This window comes from Lissotriton vulgaris, chromosome 10 (genome assembly GCF_964263255.1).
Source record: "Lissotriton vulgaris chromosome 10, aLisVul1.2, whole genome shotgun sequence".
NCBI classification, from domain to species: domain Eukaryota; kingdom Metazoa; phylum Chordata; class Amphibia; order Caudata; family Salamandridae; genus Lissotriton; species Lissotriton vulgaris.
Window position 1 is genome coordinate 155,698,255 of NC_141698.1, and position 17,896 is coordinate 155,716,150.

The 17,896-nt window shown below is 49.8% G+C and overlaps 1 protein-coding gene across 2 annotated transcripts in view; it reads right to left on the reverse strand.

Annotated features, from left to right (window-relative positions):
- The window catches only part of LOC147684868 (radial spoke head 10 homolog B2-like), a 443,845-nt gene that overhangs the window by 381,521 nt on the left and 44,428 nt on the right, over nucleotides 1–17,896 (reverse strand). For both annotated transcript variants that reach the window (XM_086940738.1, XM_086940739.1), the window contains exons 5-6: nucleotides 16,528–16,701; nucleotides 14,185–14,270 (exon numbers count right to left, since the gene is read on the reverse strand). In XM_086940738.1, coding sequence (XP_086796864.1) covers nucleotides 14,185–14,270; nucleotides 16,528–16,701 — 260 coding nt within the window. The remainder of the gene's footprint in view (nucleotides 1–14,184; nucleotides 14,271–16,527; nucleotides 16,702–17,896) is intronic.

Consider the following 17,896-nt stretch of genomic DNA (forward strand, 5'->3'; position numbering starts at 1 on the left):
GCACCGACCGCTGGTAGTGTGTGTGAGCCTGGTGAAAGCGTGCACTGACGGCTAGTGGTGTTTGCCTGGTGGAAGCATGCACCGACGGCTGGTAGTGTGTGGCGGCTGGTAGTGTGTGGCTGGTGAAAGTGTGCACTGACGGCTGGTGGTGTGTATGCCTGGTGGAAGCGTGCACTGACGGCTGGTGGAAGCGGGCACTGACAGCTGGTGCTGTGTGTGTCCTGTGAAAGCGTGCACTGACGGCTGATGGTGTGTGCTTGGTGGAAGCGTGCACTGACATTTGGTGGTGTGTGTGCTTGGTGGAAGCGTGCAATGACGTCTGGTGGTGTGTGTGCCTGGTGGAAGCGTGCACTGACAGCTGGTGGTGTGTGTGCCTGGTGGTAGTGTGCACTGACGGCTGGTGGTGCGTGTGCCCGGTGAAAGCGTGCACCGATGGCTGGTGGTGTGTGTGTCTGGTGAGAGCGTGCACTGATGGCTGGTGGTGTGTGGGCCTGATGGAAGCGTGCACTGATGGCTGGTAGTGTGTGTGCCTGGTAAAAGCGTGCACTGACGACTGGTGGTGTGTGTGCCTGGTGAAAGAATGCACCGACCGCTAGTAGTGTGTGTGAGCCTGGTGAAAGCGTGCACTGACGGCTAGTGGTGTTTGCCTGGTGGAAGCATGCACCGACGACTGGTAGTGTGTGGGCGCTGGTAGTGTGTGGCTGGTGAAAGTGTGCACTGACGGCTGGTGGTGTGTGTGCCTGGTGGAAGCGTGCACTGACGGCTGGTGGAAGCGGGCACTGACGGCTGGTGCTGTGTGTGTCCTGTGAAAGCGTGCACTGACGGCTGATGGTGTGTGCTTGGTGGAAGCGTGCACTGACATTTGGTGGTGTGTGTGCTTGGTGGAAGCGTGCACTGACGTCTGGTGGTGTGTGTGCCTGGTGGAAGCGTGCACTGATGGCTGGTGGTGTGTGTGCCTGGTGGAAGCGTTCACTGGCAGCTGGTGGTGTGTGTGCCTGGTGGAAGCATGCTCTGACAGCTGGTGGTGTGTGTGCCTGGTGGTAGCGTGCACTGACGGCTGGTGGTGCGTGTGCCCGGTGAAAGCGTGCACCGATGGCTGGTGGTGTGTGTGTCTGGTGAGAGCGTGCACTGACGGCTGGTGGTGTGTGCCTGGTGGAAGCGTGCACCGACGGCTGGTAGTGTGTGACGGCTGGTAGGGTGTGTGCCTGGTGAAAGTGTGCATTGACGGTTGGAGATCAGTGTGCCTGGTGGAAGCGTGCACTGATGGCTGGTGGTGTGTGTGCCTGGTGGAAGCGTGCATTAACGGCTGGTGGTGTGTGTGCCTGGTGGAAGCATGCACTGACGGCTGGTGGTTTGTATGCCTGGTGGAAGTGTGCACTGACGGCTGGTGGTGCGTGTGCCTGGTGGAAGTGTGCACTGATGGCTGGTGGTGTGTGCCTGGTGTAAGCATGCACTGGCGGCTGGTGGTGTGTATGCCTGGTGGAAGCGTGCACTGACAGCTGGTGGTGTGTGTGCCTGGTGGAAGCGTGCACTGACGGCTGGTGGTGTGTGTGCCTGGTGGCAGCATGAACCGACGGCTGGTGGTGTGTGTGCCTGGTGGAAGCGTACACTGACGGTTGGTGGTGTGTGTGCCTGGTGGAAGCGTGCACTGACGGCTGGTGGTGTGTGTGTGCCTGGTGGAAGCGTGCACTGACGGCTGGTGGTGTGTGTGTGCCTGGTGGAAGCGTGCACCGACGACTGATGGTGTGTGTGCCTGGTGGAAGCAGGAGCATTCACAATGATAGAAGACACAAATGAAACTGACACAGAGCAGGGGGAGGAGGGGGAGAAGTCAGGGGAGTGTGAGCAGAGGAGCATGATTCACAGCTAGAAGACACAAATGAAGCTGACAAGGAGGGAGGGGGAAAATGGAGGGGTAGTGCAAGCAGAGGAGCCTGATTACAGCAATAAAAACACAGATGGCAGCTGTGCACGTGCACGAGCTCGTGAACGCAAGCTGTAGGCCAGCAAAAGCCTCTGGTGGCACTTTTAAAAGCCGCTTACTAAATGTCTCAAAGATACAGAGCATGAGCTGTCTCAGGCGAGACCTAAAAATAGAAAATATTGTAAGCTATAAAGTGACACCAAAACGACCAAAATCCAATGTAGGGAACTGGAGATATGAATTTCCAAAGATGTAGCATTATCTAGCACATAGAAACCTATAGTGCTTTATTGGGACATCTGGTTGTGATAGACCGGGTCAAAGTTAAAGTTTCAGGCCGACCGTGATGGATCGGCTTCCCCGCAGTAGGTCTCGGTCACAGTTTTTACCTTCTGACTTAGAAACTTTTCTGGAGCTTTTTCTTGGGGGTCCCTTGATGCTCTTTACCAGGCCAGATTTGGTGAGGGTGGGCCGGCCTCGGATTTCGCCTACTCCCAGTCAAACTCTGGAAGTAGAACCTACGGAGCTTTTCAGCAGGATGAACCTGGATGGCAGGCCAATTCGCGGTAGAAGTCTACTTATGGAGCTTTTTTAAAAAGTTGCTCCAAAGTTCTCCAAACTTCTGGAACTTCTTCCTGAAGTTCCCCAAAGGGTCCCAAAGTGTCTCAAAGTCACACCAAGGGTCTTGAAGCTCCAAGATGGTCCTTGAAAGTTAAGAAATTCAGTTCCCACAATCCACTTGGAAGAAACCCTTACAAATCCGCTGGTAGTGCTCCAGGTTGAGGACTCTTGGTGGTGATGTTCCAGGTGAGCTCCATTAACTGTAGCTTGCAGGAAGTCCACTCTTTAGTCCTTTTACAGCAAGGTAGTCCACAGGTTGTAGTTTCAGATGGTGCAGAAGGTGCAGGCCTTAGGAAATGCACATCCAACTTTTCAGCATGGACCGTCTTGCTTTCTTAAGTTTCAAGCAGCAGATCTGAGAGGCTCTGTTCTTCTCAGATACTTATTCCATGTTCTCTGGGTCAAGCAGAAGGTCACTCCTGTCCAATGGGGTGTAGGGTACCGCCCCAAGGTATGACCACTTCCTGCAGAGTGTGGCACTATTTTGTCCGAGTGCACCAATTCTTCCAAATTCATAATGGCTGATTTTCCAGCAGGGAGAGAAGAGCTGGCTAAACATACCCCTAGGATGGCTAATCGCCATAGTGTCTCCCCCTTGCATGTGCCCATTCCTTCCTTAAGCCTAGCATATGGCTGGGTTAAAAAAAATAGAGTTGTAAATGACACTGGTGTCTTGCCCTTCCCTTGAAGTCCACTGTTTACGACTCCTCCCCCTGCTCTGGCATTCCTGTGTAACAGAACACTGCCCTCCCAGCAGAGTTGGTCTACTCCAGGGGCTCTTTATCACCTCTTCAAAAAAGACTGGCTAATCCACTTAACTCTGACCAATCAGGACAGACCACTAGCAGAATCTGGGCTTACAAACAAAAAAGTCTTTATCTTCTTGTCTGTACATGTTAGGAGAAATTCAACAATATCATATTGTTGATTTATTAATACCATACTGGGAAGTCTTTGAATGGTATTTTTAGCCTTCTCCTATCAAGAGTTATTAGTTAATAACTTCTTGCCATTTTAACCTATGTGGCAGGGAAATTGACAAAATGGCAATTGGAAAAATGACTTGGGCCATTTTTCCAACACCAGGGCTTACAAAAACGTATTTTATAAGTACTCAGCCTATATCTACAGGGCCCCTAACCCTGGAACACCTAGGGGAGACAATAGGGGTTCTGAATATGTAGAAATATTGCAGATCCTCCCTCCACAGTGCTCCTAGCACCAACGTCGATTTTGTACAGCACTTTATCACAATATGGGGAGCGAGATGTGCAATTTCACCTAACCCAGGCCATATAAAACTCATTGCATAAGGCTCCTCCTTATAGATACCTGACCCTCCACCCCTGGGATACCTACGGGAGACCCTGGGGGTACCTTATATGCCCAAACATTGTAGGTTATCCATTTTTTTGTTAAAGATATTTTTATTGAAAGTACAAGAAGGAAGAGGAAAGGAAGTAAGAGAAAGATAGAAACACAATAAGTGCGACAAGAGCCCTCGCAGGAGCTCACACTGCTTGGCCAAGAAGCGGTAACATTGCTGAAGATTGTACAACGCAGCCACCCTAGCCAGGATGATTCTCAAAGTTCGCCAGCCAACAACGTTGTCCCCAACGGGAAGTCCTTAGAAAGGCTTCGGTTCACAGTGGCACCAGTCAAAACCCATCCAAGCCAGGGGCTCATTCGACCAGTCTAATTTGCGCCTCCTCGTTTCTCGGCCATAGGAAGAGCAATGCAGTGAGGTGAAACATAAAGACCCACCCCCCCTAGAGATAGACAGAACAAAACTCCCTCCCCCCAAACTCCTTCAACCCTCCAACCCCCCTCCCCCCAGTGGTGGCAGCCGAGTAACAGATACACATCCAAACATTCTCTCACACTTGAAACAAATGGAGTGCACGTAAATTGGGCGGGCAGACCGCCGACGGTAAGCCTGGAGATAGGAAGCGGACTAGTGGGCCCCACCTAAAGATGAAGTTTTCGAATCTCCTCTGAAAACATCCGCCATACGCTCCATACTCAGCAGCTTCCACAACCTAGCATACCAGAGGGAAAGTGCAGGGGCCTCCTTTTTCCAAGCCGCAGCCAAGGTCAACTTGGCCGCACCCATGCAGAGCCAAAGGATTTGTTTATCCGCTTTAGTCTGATGTTCCAGGAGCGGGTCACGGAGACCCAAGAGAACGAAGCCTATCGAGTCAGGAATCGGATAGCCCAGCACTTCCTTGATCTGGGACAGTATCTCCTCCCAGTAGGGGTGAATGACAGGGCAGTCCCACCAAATATGGCGAAAGTCCCCCAAGAGACCACATCCTCGCCAACATCTATCCGACGCAGAGGGAAAAATCTTTTTCAACCGGGCTGGGTAAAGATACCAGTCCAGCATCGTTTTCATATGGGCCTCCCTGAGGTCAATGGAGTGGTTAAATCTGTGTAAGTCACGCCAGAGGTGAGTCCACTCCTCGTCAGAAATATCTCGTCCGAGGTGCTCTTCCCACAAACTCATGTATCTAGGGCGAGGAGAGATAGCTGTGGTAAGTAGAAGGCCATAGAGGAATGAGATCACCCCCCTCATGGACGTTGCGCGGGTGATAAAGGATTCGAAGTCTGTGGGAGGCCGTGTCTCTGCATCTCGCACCTCCGGTGACAACGCCCAGTGTGGCATTTGGGCGTGCCGGTAACGCTCGGACGGTAACACTGTATAGTCACGCATGCAATTATGGAAGGTGAGCGGCTCATAACCATGAAACAAGTGCGTGAGCGCGTGACAACCCCCCGTTCTCCACCCGTCAAAGGGGCCCTCCACGAGAGCCGGTGGAAAGGCCGGGTTAAAATGGATAGGGGTGAAGGGGGACGGGAAGGAGGTCCACCTCTCATCGCCAGAAACCGAGTCCCAGACCCTCAGGGTGGTACTCATAGGGGTGCTAATATAGACGTTACGAGGGTGATCCCCCTTCGCCTTCCAGACCAGGTCCCATATCGATCTCCCCGCCACACTCCTGTCCATATGCAACCAGTGCTTCTCCGATTCCATCTGGGTCCACTCGACCAGCACTTGGAGTTGCGCCGCCTTATAATAGAGGTGCATATCTGGGAGGCCGACCCCACCCTTCTTCAAAGGCCGTCGCAGCGTGAGAAAGGAGAGTCTAGCGCGGCCCCCTTGCCAAATATAGCGTAGGATCATGGTCTTAACACGCCTGAAAAAGCCCCCCTCCAAAGCAATAGGGAGTGCTTGAAACAGGTACAGGAGCTTGGGGAGCATCGTCATTTTGACAGCATGGATGCGGCCCAGCCAAGAAATGAACATGGGCTTCCACCGATTAAGCTCGGTCTGTATCTGGGCCAGCAGAGGTGGGAAGTTGGCCGCATATAAGGTCGTAACAGATGAGGTTAGCCGGACCCCAAGGTACTGTATAGAGGAGCTGGCCCACGACAGGGGCGTGAGCGGCCGGATGCGATCCACCTCAGCAGATGGTAGCGTGAGGTTAAGGATGTATGACTTGCCGGGGTTAACCCGGAAACCCGCCACTGCTTCAAACTGAGAGAGTACCTCCTGCCCCCTTGGAAGGGAGCTTCCCGGGTCCGCTAGTGACAATAGAACGTCATCAGCAAAAAGGGAAATTTTATGTTGCTCTCTCGAAAAGGGGAGACCAACAATGCCCGGGTCCTCCCGCACCCTGAGGGCTAGAGGTTCAATGCTGAGCGCGAAGAGTAGGGGAGATAGGGGACAGCTCTGCCGCGTACCCCGGGAGTGTGCAAAGAAGGGTGATACATGGCCATTAACCATGACCCTCGATCGAGGACCATGGTAGTTGGCCCGAAGCATATCTATGAATTTGGGGGAGAAACCAAAGGCCTCCAGCGTACCAAAGAGAAAGTTCCAGTCCACCCCATCGAACGCCTTTTCAGCGTCAAGGCCCACCAAGACCGCCGGGGTCTTAAAGCTATTAGCCTTCTCGATCAGATGAATCAGCCTTCTGGTGTTGTCGTGGGTCTGACGACCTTTTATGAATCCCAAATGGTCGGGATGGATAAGGGCAGGCATAAGGTCCTGGAGCCGTGCAGCCGAGATAGAGGAGTATAATTTAGCATCTACATTCAGTAGAGCTATGGGCCGGTATGACTCACACTTCGAGGGGTCCTTCCCGGCTTTGGGGATAATCGAAATCATCGCTTCCGCCATAGTGCCCGTAGTCTGGCCCGCCTCCCTCATGCCATTGAAAAGTGTCACCAGAAAGTCCCCCAGTTCAGAGGCAAAGGTCTGATAGAAGGGTGCCGTGAAGCCGGCTGGGCCAGGCGCCTTAAGCGGTTTAAGGGACTTGATTGCGGTCAACACCTCCTACCTATTAAAGGGGGCCTCCAGAAGGTTGTTCCATTCCTTGGAAACCTGCGGAAGTGGATGAGCCCCCAAGTATTCCCGCTGATCTTCCGGCTCCAGGTTATCCGCCGAGTACAGGGCGGCATAGAATTCGCCGAAAAGCTCCGCCTTGGCCGCGTCTTTATGCTCCAAGGCGCCCGAGGGCGCCCGGATGCCGCCTACATATTCCCTCTCACGCTTATCGCGAAGCTGTCGAGCCAGATGTTTCCCCACTTTGTTGCCTTGTGCGCAAGAAAGACGCCATAAGCGCAGGAGGGTATACTCCGCCCGATTATTATAGTGGGCCCTGAGTTTACCCCGCACTGCTGCAAGTGGACGGAGCGTCCTTTGAGAAGGATTCTGCTTATGCGCAGTTTCAAGTGTCGCCAGCTCCGCCTCCAACGCCTCCCTTTCCTCGCGCCTAAGTTTGTTCAGGGCGGAGTTCAACGCGATGCACGTGCCCCGTGTCGTCGCCTTAATGGCGTCCCATTGGGTGAAAACCAAGGTGTCCCCTTCTTTGTTAAACTCAAAGAATTCACCAATGGCCGCCCTGAGTTTCTTGCACGACCCCTGATCACGTGTAAGGGAGATAGGGAAATACCATTTGCGGTGGGAGGATGTCCCCGGGGCCCAAGTCAGGCATACTGCCAAAAGACTGTGATCCGATACAGAGAGCGGAAATATCCTACTTTCCCGCAAGTCCCCCTGTAACGACTGATTCAGAAAGATGTGATCGAGACGCGAATACGTGTGGTGAACATGGGAAAAGAATGTGTAGTCCCTAGCGTGGGGGTGGAGGGCGCGCCAGCTATCAATGAGACCCAGACTGTCTATAGCATCACACAACTCAGGGGAGAAGAGGCCTGCCTCTGTCTTCTGTTGGTGTGAGCAATCAAGGCCTTTGTCCCAAACCAAATTGAAATCCCCCATTACCATCAATGCACTCTCCCCAAAATCCCCCACCTCCCTCATGAAAGCCTCAAGGAACCCATTTTGGCCCGTGTTCGGCGCATAAAGAACCACCCACGTGCAAAGTTTGCCAAGGAGCATCCCCTTCACCATCAGCCATCTACCCTCCTTGTCGCTTCGCACCCCCATGGGTTGAAATTGAAGTGTAGAGCGGAACAGGAGTGCCACCCCCCGGTGCTTAGTAGTGGCAGAGGATTTGTAAATCAGTGGGTATTGCCTATTCTTAAGCCTGGTTTCGTCCCTACGGGCCAAATGAGTTTCCTGCAGTCCCACCACATCCAGATGATGATCTATAATGTATTTCCACACCTTCTGACGCTTTTGAGGGGAATTAAGGCCTTTAACATTCCATGAGCCTATCGTAACAGGCATCATTTAGTCGTTACCCTCCCCCACCCCGCTCCACATAGTGCCCCCCGTAGTGCCATAAACAAACCGACCACACCCGGATTCATACCAGGATCACTGCTACCACCACTGAGCCCGTTCCAAAGCAACCCTCCCCCAGTCCAAAGGAGCCCCAAAACAACATACAGAGAGAACAGTTCCAGAACCAGAAAGAGAACAAATAAAGCTGGACATGGCCATAAGGGTCGGGGTAGAAGACCCGGGTAATGCCCCCCTCGAGTTCAGGGTCGGGGTAACCCTCCAATGGAGCACAGTCCCTCATTGTACCTGAGGTGGTAGAGCCCCCCCCGGCCCCACGGGCCGCTGTTTGGGGAGCCTAGGCTGCCGAAGAGCTGTCCATCCGGCCCGAATCAGTCACCAAGGCCACCGAAGCCAGAACCTCTCCCCTCTCACTTTGGCTCGCCGAAGGAGTCGGGCCCTCCGCCATACCATGCCGGCCCACTCTCTGCCAAGCCGGGGAGCGGGAATGGCGTCGTCTTCTTGGGGAGGCGCTGGCGCCAGCCGCCGCGGCCTCCTCCTCCATGCCCAGAAGTTCCCTGGCAGCCGCCAGAGATCTCACTTGCACCAGCCTGTTCTGCCACCTAAAGATGAGCAGAAAGGGGTGGCCCCAGGAGTAGGACACCCCGTGGTCCCAAAGGAAAGCTGTGACCGGGCGGAAGTCCCGCAGCTTCTGCAATGTGGAGGCCGCCAAGTCTTGAAAGAGTTGGGGGCTGTGTCCCCGAAATTGTAGGTTGTTGGTATCCCTGGCTTTTCGTAGGATCCTCTCTTTCAATTGAAAGTCGTGGACACTGACTAAAATGTCCGGCGGTGGCGAGCGCGCGCCACGTGGCAGCCCAACTCGATGCACTCTGTCCATGTGGATCTCCGAGAGGTCCGCCTCTGCCAGAACCTGCAGGAACAGGGCCTCCACATATTCCCGCAAGTTTTCACCTTCCCCCACCCAGGGTACAGCTCGGATTCGAATGTTATTGCGGCGGGAGCGGTTTTCCAAATCTTCGCCGTGGGTCTGAAGGTCTAAGTTTTGCTCTCGAAGCCTGAGCATGTCCTGTTGTAATTGGTGGACGTCACCAGTGAGGCCTAGATCGTGCTCCTCCAGGGTCGCCACCCGCTCTCCGATGCCATCCACATCTCGGCGGACCTCGCGCAGATCGGAGGCCAGCTGTGACTTCAGCTCCGTGATGTCGTCCTTGATGGACGCAAATAGTTCAATCAGGAAGGCCTTCGTGACTGGGCCATCCCCGTCGTCCTTTGCAGGGGACTTGCTGGAGCCGGGGGGCGATCCGGATGGACCCTTTCCAGGGCCGTCCTTCCCAGTCCTGTTCATGCGGTTCCTCGTAGTCATGATGAGGAGCCTTGACTAGCCCCTGCGCACTCCGCGATCACTAGGAGCGTCCCGGGATATCAGGCCGCGCTCCCTCGCACCCCCAGAGATCTCCGCTCCGCCGTCACTGGGCGGCCGGGGCAATCCGAAGATAGCAATCGCCGTGCACACTCAATGTCCGCTGGGTCGCCCCCGGGTTATAAGGGGTAAGGGCGGATCAGCACCTCTTCTCCTCTCGTTCCTCTGCGCTGTCCAGCAGCCGCCAGACAGGTCGGCGCCTCCTCGCCACCTCCGCCCGGGCGACGTTAGCCAAGATGAACCACAGGGGGGCAGATTAAGTTCGTGACGGCCCCAAGCGGGGAGTCCTGCAGTGCGATCGATCCTCACTGCAACTCGCTGTGACCCAGGGTCCCCTAGGCTATGAGCCGATGCCCTCCAGGCGATGCAATGTAGGCCGCACCAACGCACGTGCGTCACCGCCTCGACATCTCGGCTAAGTCCACCGTTCTTGGTCGTAGCTCGACGGGAATAGGCTCAAAAGCATTCAGGGCACCTCAGCAACCCCAAGAAAGTCGATTCCGGAGCAAGGATCGCCCCGGTACAGCTACACAAGGCGATGAAGGGCTCGGGTGCCGGAGGAGCTCGCAGGCACGTCTTACTCCGTCGCCATCTTGGCCACGCCCCTCAGGTTACCCATTTTAAGTGCCCCAAACACCAAAGTCGAATTTGGGCACAATTTACTTTTTAAAAGCAGTCCTGCAACACAAAGCCACTTTTAAACTGACCTCAGGCTTCACCAGTGCACACATGCAAGTGCAGAAAGGGCTGCTGACCTCTAAACTGTAATGCTCTATTTTATACTAGGGACTGAGAGATAGTTTCAATCCCCCTGCCCTATTATGTACTAGGGCCTTATGGGGTATGTCATGCCAATCACTAGGGTACCCCACCCATAGTGTACCCTAGTGTATGTAGGTGTTTCACTGTATGCTAAATGTCTCTTTCAGCATAGCACTGGCCCTGGGCCTGGTTAGGCAGAGCCCAGGGTCAGTCAGAGTCAGTTACCACCAGTACCAGTCAGCAAAAGGTTGGGGGGTGCCCAGGACACAGGATGACTTTCCAACACCCTCCGTTTGTTTTGCTGAATTCGTTTTTGTTGATCTTAGGACTCTGTGCACTTTACAGCTGTTTAACAGTGGTAAAATGCTTGTGCTTTCTGCTAAAAACATGGTAAAATTGGCTTATACCCAATTGGCATATCTAATTTGCTTATAAATCCCTAGTAAAGTTGTACTATATGTACCCAGAGCCTTTCAATTATTAGTGGGCCTGCAGCACTTATTGTGCCACGGCATTCTGTTGCGTCATTGCAGTCTGTATGTGCAGTTTCAAACTGCCATTTCGACATTCAAAATACACCTTTGGCCAGCCTTAAACCATCATTTATAATACATATAAGCCCCTCCTAGGGTAGGCCGAAACTCCCTACAGGGCAGGGTGTAATGTATTTAAAAAGTAGGACATGCAAGTTTGAGTTTTACATGTCCTGGTAGTGGAAAACTGTAAAATTCGTTTTTCACTACTGTAAGGCCTACCTGTCTCATAGGATAACATTGGAGTTACCTTATTACATTTAATATGATGTAACTTCAAATAGGAAAAGGTAACCAGTTCATCTTTGGTGTCTTAGGAATTGTAATGGAAAACCATCTCTAATGGTGAAGTCGGATTTTAAATTACAATTCTGAAAAGGCACTTTTACAAAATTGGCATTTTCCTGCCTTAGAAATGTAGTCCCTGCAGACAGTCTCTGGGTCGCGTGATTTGATGTAGCTCACAGCAGGGCTTTGTGTATTCCACATAGACAGCCACCAACAATAGAGGGCTTAGGTGTGCCTGTGTGGGACATCACTGGCTGGATGAGAGGGCGGAGCTGGGTGCAGCTCTACCTACACTTGAATAGGCTCTCCTACCTCCACACAAAGGGCAGCATACCCCCTGCAGTTAGTCTGGAGCCAGAACAAAGGAGGCAGGAAACCTGTGAACTTCAAAGGAAATTCTTTAGAAGATTCTACCACTTCAAAGGAGGCACCTGGTATAAATATTGCACCTCAGACACCAAGTCTTCAGTACACTTATGGACCTATGAAGACTCTGCCTTGAAGAAGGACTGCTGTTCTGCTAAAAGGATTGCCACTCTGCTGGACGGATGCCCTGCTGGACTATTACCTTGCTGGACTGCTGCCTTCCTGCCTGAGTCAGATGGATTGGATCTGTACCTGAAACCAGGACTCCCAGAGTGACTCCAAAGGCTAGCCTGCTGGCCTCCTGTTCAGAGCCACAGGGATATAACAGGCTCCCAACCATCTGAACCAGCACCCAGATGCAGCCGGAGCCATCCCCTGACCCCCAAGTGGTGCCCTTGAGGTCCTGGAACCTTGATGTGGCCTCAGTGGAGCTGAAATGAAGTTTTTGGGCTCTTCCCAAATGTGTAGGGGCTCATTGGTGCCAAAACCTTGTCACTTACACTGCCTGCCAAAATGAAGTTCTGTCAACCCTACTCTTTGCGCTATAGCATCGCCCGCTCATGTAGAGCACCACGCGAAGCTCCAACCTGACCGTTTGCGATGTCAACAGGATCTTCGTGCTACAGCGATGACTGCCTACAACACCAGAGCTGATCTTCGCCCTCACATCAACGACTGTCCATGATGCGTCCCTGCTCATAGCGGCCCCACCACTCTTTGCGCTGGACTGAAAAGGTAACTTTTCAGCTGGACTAACCTGGTCCCTGTATCCGGACCCATGCTCCATAGTGGCCGACCTGAACTTGAGTCTTTCTCCCCTGTTATTGGCGCTATTGTCTCTTAAATCTTTAAAATTGCATATATCCAGTTCTACTGATTGCATTTTAGTTGTTCTGGTGTCAAATAATGTATTACATGTTGCTCTATCGTTCCTAATTGGTGTTGGAGTTTTCCTGTGTTGTGTCACTTAATTTCTGTTTAAACTGCTGCATAAATACTTTACACATTGCCTCTAGGTTAAGCCTGACTGCTCTGTGCTAACCTGCTCAGAGGATTTGAGCACGGGTTAATTTGGGGTTTGCTTGTGCCTCACCCTGACAAGGATTGTGGTTGCTGCTAGAGTAGGGTTTCACCCCCCTCAGCCAGTAACCTAATTTCTTACACTCAAAGAACTTTTGTTCATCCTGACATTGGAAAAGATATAAAGACCCAAATAAAATGCAAACTTGTGCGACAATGTGCTATGGGTCCCAGCGCACTCCTGAGCCTGGCAGCTGGGCACAGAAAAATAAACTGAAGCTGTTGGATGAAGTGGCACAACATATTTATTTATTAGGATACCATCACATCTAACTAGATTTAAGTGATGACAATGACACACTTTGGCTAAATGATATCAGTAGAAGCCCAAGGCACCCCACACGCCTTCAATTCCCAGCATCATGACAGTGGATTGAGGAAACATGGAGTAAAAAGACCTGTCTTTAAAAGGTGAGAAATATCTAAACGTAATGCACTTGACCACTTCAAATGAAAATGTACAATCATGATTGTAATCTGTCAGCTAAAGACAGCTTTGTGGTCACATCACTGCTGGAAGATAGTTGTACTTGAGGAGGTTGGAATTCTTTACCATCCATCTTGAATTTAACAATTTCTTACAGATGGTGGAACCAGTGATTTATTAGAACACTGGAAGGTTGAGAGCTCCATTGAAGACAATCGAGTAGCTCCGGGCTTAATATAGCCTTATAGCCCGCCGTAGAGGGCTATACAGGCTATTAAAGGCCCTCTCCAGCGTTAAAGGCCCCGAGCCGAAGGCGAGGGCCTTTAACAAGGGAGAGGGACTTTAATAGCGGTATAGCCCATCTACGAAGGGCTATAAGGCTATTAAAACATTCTCTCACTAGAGGACAGAATGTTCTAACAAAAAAAACAAAGCCTTTTGGGAGCGTGAGGGGAATGGAATCCCCTCAGGTTCCCTGAAGCCTTTGTTCACAGCCAGAGCAGTGAACAAAGAAACATTGGAATGTTGGAGCTCCAGGCTTATACCAGCCATTATAAGCCCAGAGCACTCCATTGTTTTCAATGAAGCTCACAACATTCCAATGTTCTAATAACTGTTATAAGCCTTGTGCGCCGACATTCTAGTGTTTGTGTTTCTTTTTCTCTCTTTTTAATTTACAACATTCTACCCTCAGTGGGTTAACTGTTCTAATAGCCTTACAGCTCTTCTGCCTCGGGCTATGCTAGTTGTTGAAGGCCCCCTTCCTCTGTATAGACCTTTGTAGTGGGCTATAATAGCTCTCCTTTATTTAGCACAATACCAGTTCCCAGAGAGGACAGGCTCTGTGATATAAGTGCATGAAGTGTTAATGTCAGGACTTTTTACCTTGTTAAAGGAACAAAACACACCTATAATGTGAAACCATAGACACATTATATAAGGATTTTCCTGGCTAGGTCACTGAGAACTGCAAAGTATCATATGTGGTTAAGGCAATCAATTTAGCGATCACCTCAACTCCAATGTAAAAATAAAGTGGATTATACATACCATCGGACTCCCCAACCACTTTTGACATTTTTCACCCAATTTCCTTCATACCAAGAAGTTCCATCTTCAGAATAATAAATTGTACCCTGAAGATAAAACACAGAGTTTAGAAAGTCTCTAGCCATGTCTTTCATCGCCACAGCCTTCTCACTACCACATTTTCCCATTCTATTTTAAACCCATTAATAAGCATATTTGAGGACACTATTTTTAAAATTAGACCCTCTTTCTCCCCTCCTTCATGAAATATCAAAAGGATGGACTGACTGCACATTTTGTTACGAATAAGAAAATATATGATCACAAAACAGTAGGTTTTGGAGCAATTTTGTTTCAATGGCATATGCATTTGGACCTCCTAAGATGTCTAGTGCAAGTAGCCTCATGCATTACTGACAAAAACTATAATTGTATTAGTTATACCGGACATCAGGTTCGAATGCGAGACTATGCTGCTATGGCCAACAGATATCCAAAAATGGTCATAAATTTATAGGCCAGACCACTTCAGATTTGCAACATTCTCTAACGTTTGCAGGACATTTGAAAATAATACATTTAGGCACATTTGTTGCAACCACAACATCACCACGAACTAGAGAGTCTGAAAAATGCAGAAAACAAACAATGAGGACAGGTGCTTTGGACTTCAGCCTGGTATTATGGCTTCCGGATTAAACCAGTTACTCTGTCAACATTTTCTATTAAATAAATAGTGCATGATATTGAAATTAAGCTACATATAAGTTAATGATAACGAAGAAGTAATCGGAACTCGAAAAGGAATGATGTGCAGCCAAAATAGGTGAATGATATTCCTGCAGTAAGTCAGCTACAATGTCTCTAAGCCCAAGTCATGTTGCAAATTCCTACAACAATGAGCTTTTGGAAGGTCATATGGTCCCCTGCTTCGTCTATCCAAATCGCACATTACTGATCCATGATAGTCAATTCCAGGAGCGGCCCTTGCAGGTAAGCGCGGTGAGGCCGAGTAGGGGGAAGGGGGATTTGACAGACGAGGCGGAGGGAAAATTAAATAAATAACGAATTTTCCCTCGTCGTCGTCTGTCGAATCAAGGCCCCACTGCGCTTACCGGTACTGGTCGCTCCTCGTCAATTTCCATGACTGTGGTCAAGCTGGGCTGGTGTGAGTTGTCTCCAAAGGGCATTAAACGTATGAGCAATCATTGTTGGTGGCACATATACACTTAGGATCACCCATGTCCTTCCCTATAATGCCCCTGCACCGTTAAGGGCATTCCATTTTTAATACACCAAATGGGTTGGGTTATGAATGGAAATCCTTTCTTGTGAAGAGCTGCAACTTCACGACAGGCTCCAGGCATATCAAGCGTTCAGGACCGGTGAGTTCTTGAGAGCCCACATCGGTGCCTCGCCCGCCCACAGGTGGATCTCTTGCAAGACCATCCAGGGAGTGATTCTTGGCCAACTGCAACACAGTCTGATATTTAATGTTATTACTTAGGGCGTTGATGTTCCATGGAAGTCACCAAAACTGATCAAGGTCATCCCAAACCTTGACTCCCTACATTGCATGTGTGTGTATATGTGACGCCTCCAAGCTGTTGCTGACAATACCATGTACTAAACAGAGGTTCCCCACAGAGGTACAAACTTCCATTACCCACTGTTGACCAACTAACCTCTCCCTACAGTTCTATTGCAGAAGTATCTCTGTCTCCCAACTACAACACAGTTACTCCAAAGCAGGGCTTTGCAATGTAAAAACTGGGGGGCGGGGTCCCTCAAAGGGGTGTGGCTGGTGTAATTAAGGGCGTGGCTTGAAAACACAGAAACGGAAAATCTGTGTTTAGCATAGTTTTTGCTGCTCCTGTCACTGCATCCAGATATATAATACAAGTGACATTTCACCTACAACAGACCAGGGTTTTGTCAATGGTTGCTAGTTGCGTAAGATAAATAAGCAACAATGATGGCGTTGATGAATAGCATATCGTAAATGCTTCAGTTCTGAAATGATGAGACTGTAAAAGAACAATAATGAGTTTCTTTGAAATTACATCTGAGGCAGTAATGGGTGGTACTGCTGCAGAGTTAAGATTTTTTTCTTGCACCCTGAGGGTGAGGGCAAAAATGGAGAGAGCCCATAGGTGCCCGTCTTAGCGCCTGCTTTTTAGAACTGCTGGTGCTGAGCACCGGCAAGATCCGGCACACTTAAAGCCCTGCTCCAAAAGAGAAAGGTGAACTATTTACACCCATACAGATGGAAACCTTGTTAAAGCACAAGAAAATGTCTAGCTCTGCATTCATTCAATCGCCATATTATTGATAGAAGAGCAACCTTATGAATGTTGTACTTACCTTCCCATGTCTTTTCCCCTCATTCCATTGTCCAACGTATGAAACTGGCCCAGTACCACATTTGTACATGCCAAATCCATGTCGAATTCCACTTTTTACCTCTCCCTCGTATTTACTGCCGTCGGCCCATGTGTAAACGCCGTGGCCCATTGGCACATTCAGATAAAAGTCCCCCTGCAAAAATTAAAAGTACATTTTACGAAAAACTGGACTATTATGGTAACATAACACCCTAAAAAAATACTGGCCACTTCTTGATGTGTAAGATAACAATATTCATTAGACATAGGTCCATTGGAATATACCAGGAAATGTGGTCTGCTCTAAGCTGCAGATAATGGGTGGGGCTGGTGCGTGAGGGAGGGCGTTTGGCGGTGGGTCTCCTGGTAAAGTGATAAAGATATAGCACTCTTTTAGTGAAGTCTTTATGGCCCTGCCTGTGGTGCAGTCAGTTGAGAAGGGGGGACAGCGAGGCGCCAGCATAATGTACCCTTTGGTGCACTTGTGGTGTTTTCCTAGATCAGCTTGTTATGTTGTGTTACCTTACCTATTTATTTATAACGTTTTATATAGCGCGAACATGATCCCAAAGGGTATCAGAACGCTTTACAATTGGAGGGAAAGGAAGGTAACAATTGCAGTACAGGCATCAAAAGGAAAACCGACCCAAACACATATCAGATAGGTATACAGTTGTAGTAAAGTTGATTGTCTGTTTCTATTCTATTGTGACCTATGCTTTTCTTTTGGGTATAGGTATATTAATCAACAACTATGCAGTGCTACTTGATTACCTGACTGACAGCGAGCTTTTTGTCAGGCCGAAAGGAACAAACTTCTAACAGAAACTAGAAAGATTAAGCACTTGAAATACAGGGAGGGGGGTGCAGCAGGGACATAATTTCACAGAATAAAGGTTGTTGTAGAGGGGATATAATTGTGATAGGTGGAATGCTTTTATGTGATTTTATTGGAGAACTGTCTGTTTTTCCTAATATTTCTGAGAAAGGCCGCTGTCAGAGGTTGCTGCTGTCAGTATAGTAAAGAAATGATTAAAAAGTAAATTCTTCACCTGTATCCTGATAAAATCATGACTTTTCTTTCAAGCTAGCTACAAAAAATAACATTTCCCGGTAGTGGAGTGGCGAGGCAAGACGGAGGGGGGGGGGGAGAGATTGAAGTAGAACAGAGTGGCGTAAGCAAACACTGCAACACACAAAAAGGCAACAGCAACAAAAAACAAACAAAAAATCTCTGGGTTCCGACGCCCACTTCTGTTGTTATTGTAGGGTTTGTTTACATAGGTCTTTCTACAGATTATGTGTGGAGCAAGACCCCACTGTTAGGTGGAGAGTTGGGCTCCGGGTCT